The 18,260-nt window shown below is 41.5% G+C and overlaps 2 protein-coding genes across 2 annotated transcripts in view; both read right to left on the bottom strand.

The window, feature by feature from the left end:
* Positions 1–325: 325 nt before the first annotated feature.
* mx (Interferon-induced GTP-binding protein Mx) overlaps positions 326–18,260 on the bottom strand; it is a 28,707-nt gene continuing 10,772 nt past the window's right edge. The window contains exon 13 of the mRNA XM_045690428.1: positions 326–887. The gene's annotated coding sequence lies outside the window, so the exon portion shown is untranslated. The remainder of the gene's footprint in view (positions 888–18,260) is intronic.
* mx2 (myxovirus resistance 2) lies at positions 369–6,418 on the bottom strand. The gene is given in 12 exon segments (NM_001123690.1): positions 369–1,133; positions 2,430–2,675; positions 2,826–2,902; positions 3,092–3,250; positions 3,428–3,569; positions 3,793–3,915; positions 4,015–4,093; positions 4,284–4,482; positions 4,579–4,717; positions 4,842–4,996; positions 5,201–5,338; positions 6,153–6,418. Coding segments are annotated over 12 exon segments (1,872 nt in total). The 5' UTR covers positions 6,343–6,418; the 3' UTR covers positions 369–908.

The raw sequence follows: 18,260 nt of genomic DNA, 5'->3' as shown, positions 1-18,260 counted from the left end.
AGTATAAGGGTTATTTGTTATTGTAGTTTGGTCAGGACATGGCAGAGGGTATTTTGTTTATGTGGTTCGGGGTGGTGATTTGTTTAGTAGGGTGTTGGTTTAGTTAGTTCCGGGTTATGTTCTATGTTTGTATTTCTATTTGGTCTCTAGTCTTTTGTATTTCTATGTCTAGTTTATTGGGGTTGGACTCTCAATTGGAGGCAGGTGTTTTCTAGTTGCCTCTGATTGAGAGTCCTATATATGGGTATGTGTTTGGTTTAGTGTTTGTGGGAGATTGTTCTTGGATTCCTGTGTTGCCTTCAAGACTGTTATTTTGTCGTTCATCGTTTTGTTAATTTTGTATACGTGTTTGGTTTTTTTTTTCCTTCTTTTCCCGTCAATAAAGAAGATGCATGTCCCTGCTGCGTTTTGGTCCTCTCCTTCGAGATCAAGCAAAGAAAAAGTTAAAAATAGGTTTAAAATGCAGGCAAAGGTTTTCATTTGGAGAAGGTTGTCTAAGTAAGAGAAACCACTCCACTGGCCCTTGTGCCCCCTACTGCTGGTCAGGTGTATGTTATTTGAAGGATCGGTATGATATCCAATTAATAGTTTGTTTTAATGTGAAATTAATATGGCTGATTTTTAAGTTTAGGGAAAAGTGTAGTGAATAGTGTCACTTTTTAGGATGTCAATATAAATGAATGTATTTATGGTTGTTTGTAATTTTGTCTTGCTTTTTAATCATATGTGTTATTGTTTTTACCATCGAGGACCACTTTGGAAACAAGCTTTTTAATTAACACTTTCAAGTGATATCCTCTGGGTCCACATTGTACATTTTGTTGTATATGTCTGTTATCCTCCCAAAAAATACATTACATTAAAAAAAAATCAAGACCATCCTAAATGTTAACAAGCAGCTGTCCATACTAGAACTCCACTAGGTAGCTGCGTGCCTTCATCAGACGTTTGAGCTTGTTCTGCAGTGCAGCCCTCTTGCTGCCGATGTCGAAGTCCTCCTTCAGCAGCTGCTCGATGTTGTCCTTCTCCTGCAGAGTCTGAAGCATCTCCCTCTGCAGCTGGGAAGCAAACTCCTGCAGCACCAGGTAGCGGATCACCATGGGAATCTGATCAGCCAAACGTTGACTGGATATCTGATAAAGAGACAGACAAGACAAAATACCTATTATTAAAATAGATAGATATACAGTGATGGAAAGAAGTATTTGATCCCCTGCTGATTTTGTATGTTTGCCCACCGACAAAGAAATGATCAGTATAATTTTAATGGTTGGTTTATTTGAAGAGTGAGAGACAGAATAAGAACAAAAAATCCAGAAAAACGCATGTCAAAAATGTCATAAATTGATTTGCATTTTAATGAGGGAAATAAGTATTTGACCCCTCTGCAAAACCTGACTTAGTACTAGGTGGCAAAACCCTTGTTGGCAATCAGAGGTCAGACGTTTCTTGTAGTTGGCCACCAGGTTTGCACACATCTCAGGAGGGATTTTGTCCCACTCCTCTTTGCAGATCTTCTCCAAATCATTAAGGGTTCGAGGCTGACGTTTGGCAACTCGCACCTTCAGCTCCCTCCACAGATTTTCTATGGAATTAAGGTCTGGAGACTGGCTAGGCCACTCCAGGACCTTAATGTGCTTCTTCTTGAGCCACTCCTTTGTTGCCTTGGCCGTGTGTTTTGGGTCATTGTCGAATAATCGCACCAACTGTTGTCACCTTCTCACCAAGCTGCTTGGCGATGGTCTTGTAGCCCATTCCAGCCTTGTGTAGATCTACACTCTTGTCCCTGACATCCTTGGAGAGCTATTTGGTCTTGGCCATGGTGGAGAGTTTGGAATCTGATTGATTGCTTCTGTGGACAGGTGTCTTTTATATACCTTTAAGAGTGTGCTCCTAATCTCAGCTCGTTACCTATATAAAAGACACCTGGGAGCCAGAAATCTTTCTGATTGAGAGGGGGTCAAATATTTATTTCCCTCATTAAAATGCAAATCAATTTATAACATTTTTGACATTTTTGACATTTTTTGTTATTCTGTCTCTCACTGTTCAAATAAACCTACCATTAAAATTAGACTGATCATTTCTTTGTCAGTGGGCAAACGTACAAAATCAGCAGGGGATCAAATACTTTTTTCCCTCACTGTAGTAATCTATCATCACTTTTGTCCCATTCAAGTTTTACCCCCCTAACAATGGTTGGTTCACACACACTCTGAATTGTATAATGTTATAGCACATTCACATGCAACAATATAATCTAGCTTTCAGGGAATTGGTGAAGAAATTAGTTTAAGAGTCAGCAGTTCCATTCAATCTCTGAGTTAGTGCCCTCTCATCCCTAGTCTGAAGAGCTAGTGGAAATACAGGTAGGTTCTTGTTTAGGGTGTTAGGCCAGCATCTAAGATGGTGATTTACACAGTACTTACCCTGTAATAGGACTTGAGGTGCAGCATCATCTCCTGTAGGGTGGCATGGTTGTCTGTGCTAAAGATTGTACTCCTTATCTTAATGGTCGGTAAGGGTCGGTCGTCTTCCTCCTCCCTCTTCCTCTCACTCAGACTGTGGCTGTAGGTGCTGTCCTGTGTGTACACTATCATCTCCATCTTGAACTGAGTCCTCAACATGGACTCAGCAGTAGACTCATTCACCTGCTTAATGGCCTCAATCTTTGTCTGTAGTTAACAAAACACAACTCAGTCATTCAACACGAGATAAATGTAGTTGATGCATGACAGCCATCTCATTCACATACAGGTTGATGACCAACTGTGGGAATATCAGGGATAAATGGTGACATTAATATTGCATGGTGTGAGATATACCTTCGCTGATTTCAGGAGGTTAGGAAATCCAATGAAGCTGCTCTGAGCCAGCAGTAAGAACACCTTCCTAACGGCATCTAGAGAAGGGAAGAAACACCATAACATCACTGTGACACTGGACTCAAAGATAGATTACATTCTTGGGTGGAAAATATACATAAATCATCTTGGCTTCATATTTTGGCAAATAGGCTCCCATATTAAATAAAAACACTAACTGGGTTTTAGTATAGGTAAAAAAGAACCTTCTCAAACATGTACTGTACCTGAAATCTCCTTCAGTTTCTTGACTGCTGGTTCCTCCAGTTGTTTGATCTGGTCTTTCACCATCACCTCAAAGGTCTTGTAGTTGATGAACCCTGGGAGCTCCCTTCCACGGTACGTCTTCTCATAATCAGCCACTTCTCCCTCGATCCTCTGGTTAACTGCAATATACAAAAGGATGTCATTATGTTGCATTACACTAAATAAGCAAGTGTGTGAGCCTTCCATGTCAAATTAAAATTGTGTACATCAATCTCAATTCAAATAGCAAATCTAGCTCGTTGAAATAAGCCATCATTTTTGACGGGTGCATCGGAGCATGATAATGGTGAACTCACAGTTTTCTCCAGAGTGATCCAGGTGTAACTTCCATTTCCCAAACTCTTTTCTGAGTGTGGAAAAGACGTTGAGACGAACTCCGCTTTTCAGCTCCTCCCCAGTGCTCAGGTTAATGGCATCATGGGTGAATGCAGTCACTTTCTGAAACACAGAAAGAGAAGTTATTAGATACTTGGGAGGGATAAATGTGTAGATGTGTAAAGAGAAACAGCTATGGATAAGATTTCATCAACTTTCAAATGCTTTCCTGAATTGCTAAGTTTTGCTAACAAAGACAAACATGGCTGTTGTGAGTTTGGGTCAAGGCCAGAGCTGACTGAAGGAGAGGGTAACTAAATCATCTGTTGCAGGCTGGGGGGCTCACATCGATCAGGAAGTACATCCTTTCTGCCGAGTCCTCAGGTGGCCCGGTACCATATCTTTCCAGCTCGGCATGTGTCTCTGCCAGCTTTGCCTCAATCTGCTCTTCTAGACGAGGTAGGGATTTCTAAAGGGCACAACGCAGAGTCATGGCTTATGGCAACAGTCACTCAGTAACAAATGTATAGGATTTTGTGCAGTGAAATGTAATGGAAGAGGAATTGACCTCAATATGATGCACTAGTTCAAGAGTTAATTTCTCTGCCAGTTTAGGGATGGTGGCATGGCCCTCATCATATAGTGTGCTGCAGAAAGGTTAGAAAAAAACAGTTTTTCACCACATACCAAATAGTTTGGTTACCACACAGGTACACAATTCAATTAAAAACTAACACACTTTATGGGTGTTGAAAAATGGGCATTGGATCAAATTTGCTTCATGCTTTCCAAGACAGATTTTAAAATCTAAGGCACACTTCAACCAAGAGGACCAACCTGAGATGAGCGTGCTCTTTGAAGAAAGCCTTCTCCCTCTCTGTGGCCTCGGACAGTGAGACTCGCTCCATGATCTCCTTCTGGCCCCTGCACTTGACTATCATGTAGCCCTTAGTCAGGTGGATAACCTCATTATGAACTATGTCCACCACCGTCTCTTCTGTGCCTTTGTCTACCAGGTCAGGCTTGGTCAGGATGCCTGTTCAATGGGAAACACACACAAGTCTAACTCATTAAAGTCAACACAAGTCAACATGGTCGATAATAGTTTAGTAAATAATAAAAGGGGGAATACCTAATGTCCTTTCCCCTTCAGGGTCCACCTCTTGTGCCATCTTCAAAGCCTCTGTGGTTGCAATGTCAACGTTGCATGGCACAACCACCAAATTGATTGTTTCTTGCTTCGTGATGAACTTCCGTATCAGTCTCTTAATCTGAAAATGTCAAACATTATTATACATAACATGTTGTGGGGGGACTTGGTTTCTGTTCTAAAACTGGGGTTAAAAATGCACAGTGTTTTCCCACTAACATTGGGGGTGTGGTGGAAGGGTATACCTGTTCACCAATGTTCTCAGGTTGACCCTTGACAGCTACCCGGGCGATGCCTGGCAGGTCGATGAGTGTGAGGTCTGGGACGTCAGGGGAGCCAATCTCCAGGCTGATGAGGTCATCACTGATACCCACCCCCACACCTGCCATTTCGTCCTGGGCTGGAGGGAGGAATAAGAATACAGAACAGCGTTGCTAAAAACCACCAGGGTTCCAACAGCACAATAGTAAAGTGGATCAAGTTATATTTTTATTGGCATTTAGGTATTTAATACTTATGGGTGTGCTCTCTTATGGAGTAGAGAACATAGATAAGACTTTAGGGACTTTCATCTTTGCCATGATCAGCAGACCAATGACCACACCTTCACGAATTTTCTTCTCCACATCAGAGGGATCCTCAATCTCCTCCTCATGGTCTTGGTAGCTGATTTTTCCATGCCATTCCTCTCCTTCTTTCTTCCTCTTCATCTTCAGCTCAAGAGGGCATCGTGTTACAATACCTGTCAGAGTTGACAGAGGAGTTAGAAAGCGTGAAAGAGATGAAATTAAACTGTAAGAAACCCAGAAAAAAACAGTCCATATACAACATTTCCCCAGTACAATCAAATGAAATTGTGAAATATTCCATCTTTCTGTGCTTGTAGTTGATCCCCAAAAATATCTTGTTTTAAAGAAAATTGGTAGTCACATTTTGCTCAGTCATCAATCATTGACCATAATGCATTATGAAAATGTATTGAAAGCATGTTAGAAAACACTCCAAACCAATTCTGAATGATGTCTCGGCACAAAAAATATATATACTGTTTAATGTTCCACTGTCCCATAAATCCATATTTGCATATTTGTGTTGCTGTTGTAAAAAGCATCATTCAAACATAGATTCATGGCACAGTTGATTTTTTAATTTTATTATTTATGAGTGCAGAGACAACATTCAGAGTCAGAATGGGATTTTCATGTAATAGTTGTTGTGGAGTGTTTTAGTGTTTTCTAATATGCGTTAGACATATTTGCATATTGCAATACAGTCAATGGCAAGTGATGACTCAGCAAAATGGGAAGACTGTAATGAAAAAATATATATAATTTTTTAATATATATATATAATACAAAAAAAACTTTGGGCGATCAATTACAATCACAGAAAGAGTGAAAATAAGGCCACATATAAAATGGGTGAACTTCCCCTTTAACATATTAAATTAGAGATCAAATGATAAACAAATCAATACAGGCTCACTTGTTAAACCTCTCTGAGACATTGATAGATGATAAATAATTGTTATCTCAGTTTGATAAATTATCACTCACCACTCCCCCTTGGCAAAGCCACCCCAGATAGCGCCTCCAGCACTGAGCTCTTCCCTGAACTCTGGTCCCCTATCACCGCGATGGCTGGCAGCGCAAGGTCCTTCTCTACGCCAAGGGAGCGCAGGGAGTCGATGAGGTCTATACAGGGACGCACCTTCTCCTCATAATGTTGGTTTAGAGTGTTATTCATTGTGAATTATTATTTAGTGATAAAACTTAAATAAACAGCAAGGTGTTCTGCTATCTGATGACCACTGCGTGTCCCTTTTCTCCGATACAGGAGATTTTACGTCTCGACACGTTTTATAATGGGTGAAACAACCGGTTTCGTGTGTTCAGTGTCATCCCTGGAAATCGAAACTTAAGCGGTTTTTCCACTTTCATTTCTTCATTAAAGGTTAGTGCTGAAGCTGGAAGCTGCACCCAATTCTACCGAACGACATGTGAGACATGGCGGCATTTCTAGGCTACACCACTAGATGGGCCTGTCTCACTAGAAAAGCTATAGACTAGTTCAGGTTTATTGTGTGGTCTGCCTGACGTGGTCTGATATTGAGCGCAATGCATTTGACATCTCAAAACGGTTTTTTATTTTGACAATTTTTTTTTATTTTGACAATAGATAAAAAAAAACAAACACTTGGTTTAACACTCCAACAAAATCCAAATAGGTCAACCTAAACTGTGAGGTCATTCCCACTGGGCACAGACGTAATTTCAACTCGAGTGTTGATTTACATTTGGTTGCGTTGTCACTGGATTTAAGCTATTTTTCACCATAGAAATTCACCTTTATAATAAAGGACTGCATGCCTCTATCATCAACTTTGCAGACTAATGCAAGCCTACTATTCCTAATGGGATTATTAGATTGGATAGTGATAATTTAGGCTATTAATAAACGTGTAGTGGGACAGGTTTATAAGCCACAGTTGAAGTCGGAAGTTTACATACACTTAGGTTGGAGTCATTAAAACTTGTTTTTCAACCACTCCACAAATTTCTTGTTAACAAAATATAGTTTTGGCAAGTCGGTTAGGACATCTACTTTGCATTACACAATACATTTTTCCAACAATTGTTTACAGACAGATTCTTTCACTTATAATTCATTGTATTGCCTACCTTCAAACTCAGTGCCTCTTTCCTTGACATCATGGGAAAATCAAAAGAAATCAGCCAAGACCTCAGAAAAAAAGTTGTAGACCTCCACAAGTCTGGTTCATCCTTGGGCGCAATTTCCAAATGCCTGAAGATACCACGTTCATCTGTACAAACAATAGTATGCAAGTATAAACACCATGGGATCACACAGCCGTCATACCGCTCAGGAAGGAGATACGTTCTTTCTCCTAGAGATGAACGTACTTTGGTGCGAAAAGTGCGAATCAATCCCAGAACAACATCAAAGTCCTTGTGAAGATGCTGGAGGAAACAGGTACAAAAGTATCAAAATCCACAGTAAAACGAGTCCTATATCGACATAACCTGAAAGGCCGCTCAGCAAGGAAGAAGCCACTGCTCCAAAACCGCCATAAAAAAGCCAGACTACGGTTTGCAACTGCACATGGGGACAAATATCGTACTTTTTGGAGAAATATCCTCTGGTCTGATGAAACACAAATAGAACTGTTTGGCCATAATGACCAGCGTTATGTTTGGAAGATAAAGGGGGAGGCTTGTAAGCCGAAGAACACCATCCCAACCGTGAAGCACAGGGGTGGCAGCATCATGTTGTGGGGGTGCTTTGCTGCAGGAGGGACTAGTGCACTTCACAAAATAGATGACATCATGAGGAATGAAAATTATGTCGATATATTGAAGCAACATCTCAAGACATCAGTCAGAAAGTTAAAGCTTGGTCGCAAATGGGACTTCCAAATGGACAATGACCCCAAGCATACTTCCAAAGTTGTGGCAAAATGGCTTAAGGACAACAAAGTCAAGGTATTGGAGTTGCCATCAAAGCCCTGACCTCAATCCCATAGACAATTTGTGGGCAGAACCGAAAAAGCGTGTGTGAGCAAGGAGGCCTACAAACCTGACTCAGTTACACCAGCTCTGTCAGGAGGAATGGGCCAAAATTCACCCAACTTATTGTGGGAAGCTTGTGGAAGGCTACCCGAAGCGTTTGACCCAAGTTAAACAATTTAAAGGCAATGCTACAAAATACTAATTGAGTGTATGTAAACTTCTGACTCACTGGGAATGTGATGAGAGAAATAAAAGCTGAAATAAATAATTCTCTCTACTATTATTCTGACATTTCACATTCTTAAAATAAGGTGGTGATCCTAACTGACCTAAGACAGGGAATTCTTACTAGGATTAAATGTCAGGAATTGTGAAAAACTGAGTTTAAATGTATTTGGCTAATGTGTATGTAAACTTCCGACTTCAACTGTATATATATATATATATATATATCAGAGACGTTTCCTTTGAGCGTGAAAAATATGTCCTTTGATAAACATTTCATGCAATTCTACTACACTTTATATGACTTGGGAAATTAGCTGAATATTTTTTTAAATAAAATGGTAGCCTATGCTTACTCTACTGACAACAGATCAATAAAAAGCACCTTGTCTTGAATGCAACCATGTAAACTAGGCCTATGAAAAAGGGCCTGGCTAAAAGGGATCCAGCTTTTGTCAAATTGTCAGAAGGAAAAAAAATATAATTGCGTTTTAGCTAACCCTAACTCTTTTCCTAACTTTAACCTAATTCTCCTAACCTGCTGCCTAAATTCTCCTAATCTGCTACGAAATGTCAAATATGTTAATTTGACAAAAGCTTGACAAAAGCTGGATCCTTCCAGCCATGATCATGAAAAGGGGAGACGCAAATTGTACAATATGACGTCCATCTAGCCTGGAGGACATTGTTGTCCAAAAAAACTCCTGTGGTATCATATTGTAATGACCTGGCTAGATCATAAATGAACAAATGTCCTGACAGAGGTTGGAGTTTACGAATTCCCAGTTTATAAACAGGCTACTGTTTGGCCGTAGCCCACGCCAAATAAATCAAGGATCACAATATAAAATAACAGTGACCATCTCTTCATAAGACAAAACGTAAGAGAGAGAACAATGGCTAAGCATGGTCTTAAACTTGCGGCAAAGATGTTTTATTATGGTACAACACTCATCAACTGTTAGATGTTATTGTTAAGGTGTAAACCTCAATAGGCCTCTCTGTATCTTCTCTCTCTGTGGCAGCTGACAAGGGGTCTTCATCATCCTCCTGTAATGAAAATTAACAAATGTGGTGTTCTACTGTAACCATTATGAAACATCTGTGGAGTATAAAGAGTACTTACAACTGCATGGAGGTCTGTTATGGCAGACGGCTCCACCAGACAGATTACTCCATCAGTAACTGGTAGAATATTAAACAGTTAAATTAACTTCACCCAGAAAAGTGCTCCACCTAATTTGAAGTTGTGTCTAAGATGGATGGGTGGGAGTCACTGAGGTAACACTTGCAAAAGGATGAATGTACATATATCATGAATTTGAATAACTAACCTCTTATGTAGACCCTTGTGTCCTGGGGGGTGGTGGGGTCAGATGAGCTTCCTCCAGAGATGCCTTCAGCAATAGGTCGCCCACTGTTTTGACTGAGGGCCATCTCTTCAGCCTCTGTGAGTGGTGGTGGGCCCCCACCAGTTTTTCAGCCCTCAGACTTTTTTCTATTGGCTATAATGGAGGTCAAATTTGAACGTGTCCAGTAAGCGCAACATGTAGGGACATGTATGAAGGAATTTAGGTGTTACTTTCAAATAGACAATATTAAATACTGGCAGTGTTGGGATGGCATAGAAAATTTCACTAGCTACTTAAATATATCACATGTTGAATGTATCCTCTGAATGCTGTTTAATTAGGAAGGGTAGGCTAAACAACATCACAATTGCTTGTAATGAAATTATACCTCACCTGTTTGAAGTATATTTTTATATTTCATCTTCAGTTGCTGCCAAGTACGTTTTGTGCCTGTTGGGTTGCACCTGTATAAATATACATGTGCGCGCGCACACACAAAATAAATAAATATATATGTATGTGTATTGTCACAGGCCGGCTCATAGCCTGTGGCAAAAAAAAGAGGATATCAACAACCGGTATAGGCCAATTCAAAAAGTTCTTTATTATAAAACAAAACTATTAATTCTAAACAAAGAAAAAGGAATGAGGTGTGGAAATGTCATAATGTAGGGTGTATGAATATATGTGTGTAAACATGACTGAGTGGAAACTAAATAAACCAACAAAACCGGATCAGAGACAGAGAGAGAGAGAGACACAGAGAGAGAGAGAGAGAGAGAGAGAGACACACACAGACAGAGAGAGAGAGACACACACACAGACAGAGAGAGAGAGAGACACACACACAGACAGAGAGAGAGAGAGACACACACACAGACAGAGAGAGAGACACACACAGACAGAGAGAGAGAGAGAGAGACACACACAGACAGAGAGAGAGAGAGAGAGACACACACAGACAGAGAGAGAGAGAGAGAGACACACACAGACAGAGAGAGAGAGAGAGAGACACACACAGACAGAGAGAGAGAGAGAGAGACACACAGACAGAGAGAGAGAGAGAGAGAGACACACACAGACAGAGAGAGAGAGAGAGAGAGCACACACAGACAGAGAGAGAGAGAGAGAGACACACACAGACAGAGAGAGAGAGAGACACACACACAGACAGAGAGAGAGAGAGAGAGAGACACACACACAGACAGAGAGAGAGAGAGAGACACACACAGACAGAGAGAGAGAGAGAGAGAGACACACACACAGACAGAGAGAGAGAGAGAGAGAGACACACACAGACAGAGAGAGAGAGAGAGAGACACACACAGACAGAGAGAGAGAGAGAGAGAGACACACACAGACAGAGAGAGAGAGAGAGAGACACACACACAGACAGAGAGAGAGAGAGAGAGACACACACAGACAGAGAGAGAGAGAGAGAGACACACACAGACAGAGAGAGAGAGAGAGAGAGACACACAGACAGAGAGAGAGAGAGAGAGAGACACACACAGACAGAGAGAGAGAGAGAGAAAGAGAGAGAGAGAGAGACACACACAGACAGAGAGAGAGAGAGAGACACACACAGACAGAGAGAGAGAGAGAGAGACACACACAGACAGAGAGAGAGAGACACACACAGACAGACACACACAGACAGACAGACAGAGACACACAGACAGAGAGAGACACACAGACAGAGAGAGACACACAGACAGAGAGAGACACACAGACAGAGAGAGACACACAGACAGTGAGAGACACAGACAGAGAGAGACACACAGACAGAGAGAGACACACAGACAGTGAGAGAGAGAGAGACAGAGCGAGCGAGAGAGAGCGAGAGAGAGCGAGAGAGAGCGAGAGAGCGAGAGAGACAGAGATACAGAGAGAGATACAGAGAGAGATACAGAGACAGCGAGCCAAGCGAGCCAGAAGACAGAGAGGTTAGTGGAGCAGTTTGTTAAATACCCTGAGCCCAGGTGGATCCAATCACACCAGCTGCAATCACTAACGATCCTCCTCTGCCTGCAGGGGGAACCGCCCCTAATATATATATATATAGCTCAAAAAAATAAAGGGAACACTTAAACAACACATCCTAGATCTGAATGAAAGAAATAATCTTATTAAATACTTTTTTCTTTACATAGTTGAATGTGCTGACAACAAAATCACACAAAAATAATCAATGGAAATCCAATTTATCAACCCATGGAGGTCTGGATTTGGAGTCACACTCAAAATTAAAGTGGAAAACCACACTACAGGCTGATCCAACTTTGATGTAATGTCCTTAAAACAAGTCAAAATGAGGCTCAGTAGTGTGTGTGGCCTCCACGTGCCTGTATGACCTCCCTACAACGCCTGGGCATGCTCCTGATTAGGTGGTGGATGGTCTCCTGAGGGATCTCCTCCCAGACCTGGACTAAAGCATCCGCCAACTCCTGGACAGTCTGTGGTGCAACGTGGCATTGGTGGATGGAGCGAGACATGATGTCCCAGATGTGCTCAATTGGATTCAGGTCTGGGGAACGGGCGGGCCAGTCCATAGCATCAATGCCTTCCTCTTGCAGGAACTGCTGACACACTCCAGCCACCTGAGGTCTAGCATTGTCTTGCACTTGAAGCCTGGTGCGTGGTGCTGGTACTGGACGTACCAGACTGGGAACACGCACCTCCAGGCTAGTGCGGGGAGCGGGAACAGGACGAGTCGGACTGGGCTGACGCACTTCCGGGTCCGCACGAGAGACAGGAGCTGGAAACCCAGGGCTATGGAGGCGCACAGGCGGTCTTGATCTTACCTCCTGCACAACCCGTCCTGGCTGGATGGAACTAGTAGCCCTGTACGAGCGGGGTGCTTGTACAGGGCAGACTGGGCTGTGCAGGGGCCTGATGGTAGCCGTGCGTAGAGCGGGAGTTGGGTAGCCTGGTCCTCGGAGGCGTACCGGCGACCAGATGCGCTGCGCAGGCATCCTCCTACCAGGCTGGATGCCCGCTCTAGCACGGCACCTGCGAGGGGCTGGAATAACACGCACCGGACTGTGCGTGCGTATGGGTGAGATGTTTAGCTGAGAGCGCACTATGGCGCTCTCCACCTCATACGCTCCTCCATATAACCACGGGTAGCTGGCTTCCGGCTCTTCCTAGGCCTAGCCAAACTACCCGTGTGCCCCCCCCAAAAAAATTATTGGGGGTGCCTCTCGTGCTTCAACGCCAGTCGTGATCCTCGGAAACGTTCCCAGTCCTTACCAGCCATTCTCCATGGGCCCTCTCCGGCCATAACTTGCTCCCATGCCCATTTCTCCCTTTTGCTCAACTCAAATTCCCTCTGCTCCTTCTGCTGCTTGGTCCTGGTTTGGTGGGAGATTCTGTCAGGGATTTCGTCGTCGTCAGACGATATGGCGAAATCATCGTCGGAAAATGAAGACCAATATGCAGCAGAGTTGAGAGTTCATTTTGAACATTTAATAAACTCAAAATGAATATACAAAATAACAAAACGCACTCACGATATACTGGACAGTCCTGTTAGGCTCACTCACGCTAAACAAGAAACAAACACACCCAACTAATATAGGACTTCCAATCAAAGGCAACACCACACAGCTGCCTTCAATTGGAAGTCCACCCCAATTAACCAAACATAGATATACAACCAACTAGATCAACATAGAAATACGTAGACAAGGAACAGTGCCCAAAAACCCCGGAATACTAAATCAAATGCCCTTTTAGAAAAAACACCACCCCGAGCCACATAAAACAAATACCCTCTGCCACATCCTGACCTAACTACAATGACAATTAACCCTTATACTGGCCAGGACGTGACATACTCACGCATTGACGCGGTCAGCAATCTTCTGCCACGCCGGCTCACATTCTTTTGCTGCTGCTAATGTATTGCTTATTTTCTTAAATATATATACTCATATTCTGCATACGCATTCATTAAGATTTCTAACTCCACTGGCGAGAAGTAGGAGGTTTGAGCCCTTTTTTCTCCTGTTGCCATGATGAATCATGTTCTCTGCATTCCATTGATGATGGCTTTTTATCTCCTCATGCACATGCTTTACTTAGGGTTAACTTAACTCAGAGTTGATTGAACTAATTGTTATCACCTGTTCTGAAACCGAAAACTCTTGAGATTGACAGCTCAGAGTTAGTCAACCCAGAGTTCAGGTTCAAACTCAGAGTTTGTTAAACCTGCTTTCTGAAACAGGGCCCAGGTGAAATATTTAGTCAGATTGGCTAGCTACTTGTCATTAGGCTTTTAAAGGGGATATCAGCAGTTTCTAGAGCCATCTTTGGACTGTTAAATTAATGATATGTACCCATTGATTCTTGAAGATATACCTTATAAATACCTTATGAGCTTAGTTCAACCGTCATACCCCACCAGAACCCCAAATAAAAGCTTGTTTTACTCCAATGTTTGTAAACAAAGTAAATGTAAACAAACACAGTATAGCCTCAAACTATAGCATGGATGGTCAGTCCTTGCATCCATAGCTCTGGCTATGAATTTGAGAGTGGTATCATTTCTCCAGCCCCATCCCATAGCGTTTTACCCAAACTGGAACATGGAAGATGCTTTATTGTTTCTACTGCTGATTTCAGCTTCAAGTGCTTTTCATTTGCTTCATATTGTAACCTGCAATAGGCTCTATGTGAGTGCAGTATAATGAACAGACTGGCTCCTACTACCCTGACCAAGGGCTTTTGGTCTTGCTGGCAAAGGCTAATTACCTTTCAGTTAGACCAAAAGACCTGAAGGCTCTTGTTCATAACGCAACAGTTTGTCATGAGAAATGGAGTTGTCAGAGAATTTGGTCTTTCCTTTGCAGGTAAAGTACTATTGAAAAACAGATTAAAAGTAGACAATACGGTTGCTGTGTTTCTTGTTTTGCTAAGCATATTTACCATAAATACCAATAATAATAATAATAATAATTAGGTGGGTGCTTATACTTGTCGTATATTGTGTCATTCTGCACCATGTTATTTTTATTGTTCATAGAGCCCAGCAGATCTAGTTCAGGAGGTTAAAGACGTCTTCAATTCTGAATGTAATATGTTTAAAGGGATTTCCTTTCTGACAATAGCAAACAGCAGATTAATTTAGTCACATCAATAGATTATAGGTACATTTTGTCACATCAATAGATACCAGATACATTTAGTCACATCAATTATTACAGACTAAATGTAATTGTATTGTTTAGTGTTACCAGTAATGGAGTATGTAACATTTGATGTTTGATATCTACAGTATGTATGTATGTTATCCAGGCCAAGTTCTCTGTGTCTTCCCTGTTAGATGAATGTGGTAGAAAAGGTCGGTTCCCCACCGCTCTTTTGAGGAGGGGACCATCGTCATGTCTGGGGCATGAGTTTGCCATCAAGCGACCGTCATCTTTTGGAAAGAAGCAGCTGGAAGACATACTGGCTAAAGGCAGGGGACTTCAAATTTGAAATGAGTATGTGTAAATGAGTTATAATAAAACCTTTATTATAACACGAAGAGAGTGGTATGAGATCTCTCTCTCTCAACCTCTCTCTCTCCACCTCTCTCAACAATGGACAACAGAGCGCAGCAGGAAATGTCAAGGTAACAGACGTCCAAACCCCTTCACTGTCTGGGTTCCTATCTGGTGTATCTGGAATGGTATGCGTGTGTGCGTACTTTTCCCGTATCTTCCTAACATTCCCTCTTCCCTCACAATTTCCTCTACAAAGTCGACAACATGTAGATAAATGTCTCTGCCAAATGACTCAGAATGGCCTTTAGGGTTTATAGCAGCAGTCATCATTTCGTTGTCACTTAGGTTACAGGCAAGTGGTGGAACTTGCATTACCAATTTCCCACAACTGGTTGGGAGTGCAGTTCTGCTCAGTGCGCAGTGGATGGTAGTTCCATCCCTCTGTGAATGAGTACAGGTCTGTCTGAAGGCGTGACAGGTACACATACTCTTCGTGTTATAATAAAAGTTTTAACCAAGCATGTTATAGTGTATGTTTTTATTGAAATGACACATTGAATAACATTGCAATCAATCAAAGCTGTTGTTGTCAACATATTTTCCACTCCATTGTTACGTTTTGCAATTTAGCAAAGCCTAACAAATAACACATTTATCATAGCCTTTAACATGTTTGTAATTGTTTACAAACAGCAAATTATACAACAAGTATTCACATACAAATGCAACAACAATAATCAAAGCTCATGAACAGTCTCATGGTGACTTCATTGATAACTCACAATGCCAGCTGTCAATTTCCATTGCATGGCATTGACTACCTTTGCGGTGAGCTTTAGCTCTGATTAATAGATCGTACTACAAAACTGACTCCTAGTTTAGTCTCTTAACTTCTTTGAAAAATAATTAACCACACAGGACACCCACTTCCACATTGGACCCTTTCAGCCTTGATGAAAAGTGGCGTTCTGCGATCAAGGAACATTTTCTGAAAATGTAAAAGATATTTGAGGTGGGTTCTGGTGAGAGAAACCAAAACCGCATTGGCCAGCACGCAAGCAGTAAGTGTGTGTCATATATTAACAATTACCTGTTTCCATCACGGACTCTCAGAGCTCTTTGGCTGTGGCAGGAGCTGGTGCCAAGACAGCCTGCTGTTGATAGGGAGGCTGTGAAGGCTGGGCCTGCTGGATGGCAGTCAGCAGAGAGGGAAACCAGATAAGCGTGTCCAATGAATGACCTTAAGTGACTGATTAGATAGAAGACTATTAAGGATGATCTGAAAGGTGCCTCACTAAGGACTTTTGCAACAGGAACAGGGACGTAAGGGTAATAGAATGACAGCTGGGACAGAGGAGTGTTGGCAGCTGTGTAAACAATTAAAACAATTACATTTCAACACTAAACTTGAAACGAAAATCAACACTTTCATGTAATTTCAAAGTGTACAAGTAAGCTAACTCATATGTTAAGGTTAGATGTCTTAGTAAAAAGTGGGCAGGCCCCCCCTCCACCTATCAGACAATCCTGCAGGTGAAGAAGCAAAAATGTACATTCAATTCTCTGGTAACAGCTCTGGTGGACATTCCTGCAGTCAGCATGCCTATTGCACAGTTTCTCAAAACGTGAGACATCTGTGGCATTGTGCTGTGTGACAAAACTGCTAATTTTAGAGTGGCCTTTTATTTTCCCCAGCACAAGGTGCACCTATGTAATGATCATGCTATTTAATCAGCTTCTTGATATGCCACACCTGTCTGTTGAATAGATTATCTTGGCAAAAGAGAAATGCTCATTAACAGGGATGTAAACAAATTTGTGCACAACATTTGAGAGAAATAAGCTTTTAGTGTGTATAGAACATTTCTGGGATCTTTTATTTCAGCTCATGAAACATGGAACCAACCCTTTACATGTTGCTTTTATATTTTTGTTCAGTGTATAATCAATGGTATACAAGGATGTACCCTTATTCTCTTGGGACATTCATTGGGACCTCTTCATCTGCAGACAGGGTTTGACGGCTCTGCATCTGAGGATGAAAAATGTTGTAATAGGATTCTGATTTGGGTGACAAAATCCTACAAGACTTATCAAAAACCTATAGGATAAAAAAAATAAAAAATATCCGTCTGTCTGCATATTTCAAGAGATGGCATATGAGGTTTCTGTGAGATACCCGATTGGTTGGACGATGCTTTTCTTGTCAATCATCCTGAAAAAACAATCAATCCTACAATCAAATCAAATGAAATTGTATTTGTCATATGTTTAGCAGATGTGTAGCGAAATACTTGTAATCTAAATGTTGAAAGAGTGTGGGCGACGGAGAGAAACAAAATGGTGCCATTTGAGGTGGGCGCTGGAGATGAGGGTGTGAGCAGGTGAGTGGGGTGATGTGAATGTTTGTGTGCGTCTGTATGTTTTTGTTTGTTTGTGGATGTTTTGTATTGTTCAAAAAACATCAGGAAAAAAAGTAGTCCAATATAGGATTCCAATAGGATTCTGGTAGAGGTGATACAAAATCCTATAGGACTGCAAGAATCGTATAGGGTCTGATAGGATTACTTTTGATTCCCAATAGGAAAAAAGTAGTCCAATATAATTCCAATGTGATTCTAATATAGGTGACACAAAATCCTATAGGACTGTGAGAATCCTATAGAATCCAATATGCTAACTTTTTATTTCCAATAGCAGAAAAGTATTCTAATAGGATTCCAAAAGGATTCTGATAGAGGTGACGAGATCCTATAGGATTGTGTGAATCCTATAGGATTCTATTGAAAAAATCAATAATCCTATAGGATTGTTTCACAAGGCCTGAAATGATGTGGAAACAATGTTGATTCAACCAGTTTTTGCCCAGTGGGTAAGTTGATGTTCTGTGGTCCCCTGTGGTGGTTAATTTCTGTCTTATCAAATGAGGAGAGACAAACTTAATACACAAGTCAGAGTTATACTTAAACTAAATCTTTAATAATAAGAGCTTTGCAATAGCAATGACTTTCAATGATTCACCATTTCTAATGAACCGTTGAGAGTGGCAAAACAAAAGTACAAATTTT

This window comes from Salmo salar, chromosome ssa12, assembly GCF_905237065.1.
Source record: "Salmo salar chromosome ssa12, Ssal_v3.1, whole genome shotgun sequence".
NCBI lineage: Eukaryota > Metazoa > Chordata > Actinopteri > Salmoniformes > Salmonidae > Salmo > Salmo salar.
The sequence above is the reverse complement of the archived record's forward strand: the minus strand, read 5'-3'. Positions and strand labels throughout refer to the sequence as shown.